The 5,524-nt window shown below is 28.3% G+C and overlaps 1 protein-coding gene across 3 annotated transcripts; it reads right to left on the bottom strand.

Moving 5' to 3' along the window:
• Positions 1–259: 259 nt before the first annotated feature.
• On the bottom strand, positions 260–5,100 carry LOC145193727 (arylsulfatase B-like). Of its 3 annotated transcripts, none has more exons than XM_090069540.1 (8): positions 4,887–5,100; positions 4,616–4,775; positions 4,033–4,192; positions 3,565–3,711; positions 3,200–3,451; positions 2,955–3,099; positions 926–1,201; positions 260–718 (listed from the first exon to the last, which is right to left on the bottom strand). In XM_090069540.1, the coding sequence occupies exons 3-8, from the start codon at positions 4,141–4,143 to the stop codon at positions 396–398; spliced, it is 1,254 nt and encodes a 417-aa protein (XP_089925666.1). In that variant the 5' UTR covers positions 4,144–4,192; positions 4,616–4,775; positions 4,887–5,100; the 3' UTR covers positions 260–395. The 3 variants fall into 3 exon arrangements, with proteins under 3 accessions (XP_089925666.1, XP_089925667.1, XP_089925665.1); XM_090069539.1 differs by having other exon boundaries at positions 261–718; positions 4,033–4,145; XM_090069541.1 differs by lacking the exons at positions 4,033–4,192; positions 4,616–4,775; positions 4,887–5,100 and having other exon boundaries at positions 3,539–3,713.
• Positions 5,101–5,524: the final 424 nt, after the last annotated feature.

Genomic DNA, 5,524 nt, shown 5'->3' with positions numbered 1-5,524 from the left:
AACAGATCCCCTGTAGATGTAAATTGTAACTTACAGCATTTTGTAATTAAAAACATGGCGCTCAAACCACTTCACAACTGACGCATAACAAGATTTTAAAAAAGTATTTTTTCGGTAATAGTAACAATATATTTTTCGCAAATTAAAAACCTAGTCGACTAAATTTAGTTAGACTAAAAAGTTAGTCCTCTAATTTTAGTTACGCTAAAAAGTTAGTCGACTAATTTTAGTTAGACTGAAGTACGACTTTTAACAAGATATAATTATATTTAGGCGATTATTTACAGACCAAGAAGAATTTTCAAAAATAAATAATCTTTAAAATTTTTTAAAATAATAAAATAATAATCTTTAAAAATAATAATTACATAACATGTTAAATAAGTTAATAGTCATTAAACTAACACCACCCACGGCTGCCATACTCCGTTGTGAAGCATCGGATCTGACATTGGATCAACTGCCATATTGTTTCTAGGTGACACCATTGATTGCTTGTACACAGAAAGTTTGTTCATTAATCTTTTAAACATCAGCGGAAACTCTTTTGAGAGATCATTAATCTCGCATGGATCATCATCAATGTTAAATAAACAATAATCACTGCAGTGATTGTTGCTGACTGGAAAATCACGACCGCATTTCACAGATAAATACTTTAGAGTGGCATTTACATCAACATTCGGAGGAGGATACCAATTATCCCAGAAATTACCATCTAGATTCAAGATTTTAAATAACATAACTTTTAAAAGAATCATTTAAATAATCTACTTAACACTTTAAAATCACAAACGTGTTTGTATTTACATATATTCTATGGTAAATATTACATATATTGATTTATATTTACATTTATTAAGTTATATTTACATATATTGATTTATATTTACATAAATTGTAGTAAGTCTTTATATTTAATCACCTTGTTTAATAATTTTCCAACTTCCCTCTCTTAAAGCTTCATTTTCCCATCTGACATCATCAATATTTAATAATATTTCATTTCTTTTATTAAAAGTCATATTTTGCAAAGTAGACCATTGGTCAATTCCGTCTAAAAAAGTGACATTAGAAAGGTTTCCACCTGCTAAGTTGACCAGGGTAGGTAACCAATCAGTAACATGAAAAAGATCTCGTGAGATTCTTGCACTTTGTTTTATAAGACTACTGTAAACAAATCCAACACCACGAACTCCACCTAAAACAAGAAAGATTTACTGTTAAATACATGCATACATTTATACATTCATTACATAAATTACATACAGTACATACATACATACATACATACATACATACATACATACATACATACATACATACATACATACATACATACATACATACATACATACATACATACATACCTACGTACGTACGTACGTACATACATACATACATACATACATACATACATACATACATACATACATACATACATACATACATACATACATACATACATACATACATACATGCATGCATGCATGCATGCATGCATGCATGCATGCATGCATGCATGCATACATACATACATACATACATACATACATACATACATACATACATACATACATACATACATACATACATACATACATACATACATACATACATACATACATACATACATACATACATACATACATACATACATACATACATACATACATACATACATACATACATACATACATACATACATACATACATGCATGCATGCATGCATGCATGCATGCATACATGTATATGTAAGTACAATTAAAGAAAACTGGCTGTGTTTACATTTAAAGAACCAAAATTGAGAAAATTGTAAAGTACTGGATGGAGCTTAAATCACTAAGAAACAAAAACATCTTCTTCTGAAATAAGTAAAAGAGAAGAATATACAAATATGAAATATATAAAATGTATATATAAAAATATGAAAAAGTAGAGATTATGGTAGAGCAAATATTAACAGACATAAGTAAGCCTGAGGACAAAAAGGAAGATACTATTTTCCTAACAGACTAATTGGGAGAGAGAGAAGGGATTTAGGAGCCTTTAAAAAGAAATATAAGCAGAGCCCTAAGAAAATGAGTGAAAATATTTTTTAGAGAAATTGCCAAACAAACAACATGTTCTTGAACATCATATGGTTCATTTCTGGAAGATATATCCAGGCAGATGCCTCAGAACCAGATAACTATGTTTAAAATTCTAAAAAATAGATATTCGGGATGTTAAAATAAGGACCCACTCCCCTTACTGTAGATTGATGAGCCAAAGCTAGTTGCTATTCAGTTTTTCAAAAATATAGTTAATTTTAAGGATCCTAAAGGATATAAAAAAAAAAAAGGAATATATTTTGTTACAACTAGCTTCATCATTTTAACACACTTATGCTTAAATTTGATTAACTACATATAAAACTACAGCACATTATTTTTTTACTTCAAACATGTTATTGAATTATCAAAATCAACTAGTTTGATTTCAGCAATCAGCTAGTTCCCAGCCTCCATTAACATTTTGAAACAAAATAAAAATTTAAACACAACAAAAATTATATTTTCAGGATAATCTAGTAAAGGCTGGCTACTGCTTGTGGTTTAATGCAATTAGAATATTTATACAATAAAATCATATTTGGTCATTGGCATTTATTAAAGTGAATGAGTAAGGCAAACAAAAAAAGTATACAAATAATTTGAGCTTCAAATTTAAAATTGTTTGAAGTTATGCAAAACAATATGTGAAAATAATTCAGTTAAAGTTAATATAATTTGTATTTCAAAAATGAGTACCGCATCTCTTTGAAATTAGAGGAGCCCTATCATTCAAAAATTTTTTTGCAATAATAAGCCTTTTGTGTTAGCGAAAAATGAGAGTAATAATTTTAATAGAAAAATTAAAAACTTAAGAAGAACATTTTAAATTAACTTCATCTAAAGTTAAAATGTAACAACCTTCAAAAAGTGTTGACTTTACGCCTCTGAGAGGAAAATTATTTGCCCAATTGTAATTAAAACCATTTGCAGGACCTCCGTTGTCCGTAGTAAAAACAATAACACAATTATCTAACATCCCCTTTTCAGCTAATGCATCACGTACCTAAATAGATAGCATTGACCTTTAAAAACCTTTATGAAATAAATTCACTAACAAATTGAAACATTTTTACAACTTTCATCAATACTACTTTTTATCATACCCTGCCTATCCCATAATCCATGTATGCTAACATGGCTGCATATTTTCGTCTTTGCTCATGTTTTATGTATGAGAACTTATTAATCCATTCTTGGGGAGCTTGCAACGGATCCTCTACAGTATTAGCACTATGGACAGCTTGATACGCTAAGTATAAAAACAAAGGTTCAGAGGTGTTGTGACTGTTGATGCGATCAATAGCTTCTGCAGTATACATTTCAGTACTATAGTTTCCATTTTGTGAGAAAACAGCCTGTCAGTATTAGAAAAAGACAATATTACAAAAATTTTATTCCTATTTCATTTATAAATAACAGTTATAAAAATAGTGACTACTAACCATTAAATTTATGTTAAAACAATTACATTTTCATTATTATGAAGGTCCAAGCCAGAATATGTCTCAGTATCTATGTGACTCCAGTAATCTCCCTTTCCTAGGTAGCAGCCATAATAGGTGTCAAAGCCACGATAGATTGGAGTGTATTGCTTAGCATAAAATCCAAGATGCCACTACAATATAGATCAAGTATTCATTTATAAGAAATTTGTCTTTGTTGATACTATTAGAAAGTATTGGAAAGTATATGCACATTGGTAGTATAAAGTTAATTCACATTCAAACCAGAAGGAAGTGCAATAACTTAAAGGTACACAGGAATTATTATCACATTTATGGCCTGATATTTTGTTGAACCTCCAGCAAAAGATTTTGAATCTATTACACAAAGTATACCTAACAAGATATTTGAACATTGCGTTTGTTTCATTAGACCAAGTGTAAATTAAGAATCAGGATAAAAATATGTATAAAAGTAATGATCTGTTAGGTACCTTTCCAATGCCATGAGTTTTGTATCTTTGTTGTTTTAGATATTGTGGTAAGAAGGTTTCATTCAAACCAACACCATATGCATTTGGTCCAAAAATGGTGTCATGATGCATCCCTAATTTTAAAATCCTTCAATAACATTACTTATGTACTTGTCCAACTCTACACAGATTGAAAAAAAAATACATAATAGTTTCTAAGCAAATTTAATTAATCATGACTATAAAAGCATTTTATCAATTCTATTCCATTAATCAGTTTTGTGCCTAAGATTTCCTATTTCCTTTTTTAAATAAATCCTTTTTTTCATTTACTATTAACTTATCATTATTTGAGTTTTAGAATGCAAAATTATTTCCATAAGTTGACCAAATTTAGTACATAATAAATTTTCCTAAATCATTCCTAAGTAAACAGAAGCAGAATAGCTAAAGATTTAACAAATTTGAAATGTGCTTTGACATTACTAACCAACAGCAAATAAAAATTTCTGGCTGACTGAAACAAAAGCAGGTTTTTTACTTTTTCTTAATTTAAATCTTTTTTAAAATAGTAAGATACAATATGTTTTAATACAAGTAGTACCTGTATGAATTGGATATCTGCCTGTCATGATAGCACTTCGACTGGGAGTGCACAATGGCAAGACATAATAATTGTCAAGAATAACACCATTATTTGCAAGCGCATCAATATTTGGAGTAGGTATTTCATTTGAACCATGAAAACTAATATCATTCCATCCCTGTAAAATTATTATATCATCCATGACTTTATGAGTGATTTAAAAAACTTTTGTGAAAGAATATCTATGCAAAAGTAGTAAGCATTGAAAAAAATTAACAAAATAACATACCAGATCATCTGCAACAATCATTACTATGTGTGGTTTATTAGCAACATGAGATATTACCATAAAAATTGCCCAGATGAAACAATGCATTTGATTTTTATAATGCATAATGCTTTAATATACTTCGCATACAAAAAAAACTGTGTAATAGTAATTTTTTAAAAAATCTGAAAATATAGAATAAAATTAGACCAAAAAATTGTTAAAAATGGGATTTATATCTGATTTTATAGATTGTACTGGAAATAGCGCAGTTAAATTCTTTTAAAAAACCTTTTAAATTAAATAAAATTCAGTTAGTAGTCAGATTACTAACTTCTTTATAGACTTATTTTTTCTATTATTAGCAGAATATTTTATTATGTTAATATTTCCAGTAAGAGTGCTCAATACAGCGGAAAATAAGTAGAGCGAATATATTATTAATATCATTATATAAACTAAATAATTAGCTTGGTTTATATTATATTACTTAAAGTTTTACGCAACAGATAACATCTGATGATTGCTACATATGTATGTATGTATGTATGTATGTATGTATGTATGTATGTATGTATGTATGTATGTATGTATGTATGTATGTATGTATGTATGTATGTATGTATGTATGTATGTATGTATGTATGTATGTATGTATG

Source organism: Hydra viridissima, unplaced genomic scaffold (assembly GCF_058129835.1).
Source record: "Hydra viridissima isolate aposymbiotic clone 2 unplaced genomic scaffold, HvirCarnegie_v1 scaffold_12, whole genome shotgun sequence".
In the NCBI taxonomy this organism is placed as follows: domain Eukaryota; kingdom Metazoa; phylum Cnidaria; class Hydrozoa; order Anthoathecata; family Hydridae; genus Hydra; species Hydra viridissima.
Note: the sequence above shows the minus strand (reverse complement) of the source record. Positions and strands in the feature narration are given on the sequence as shown.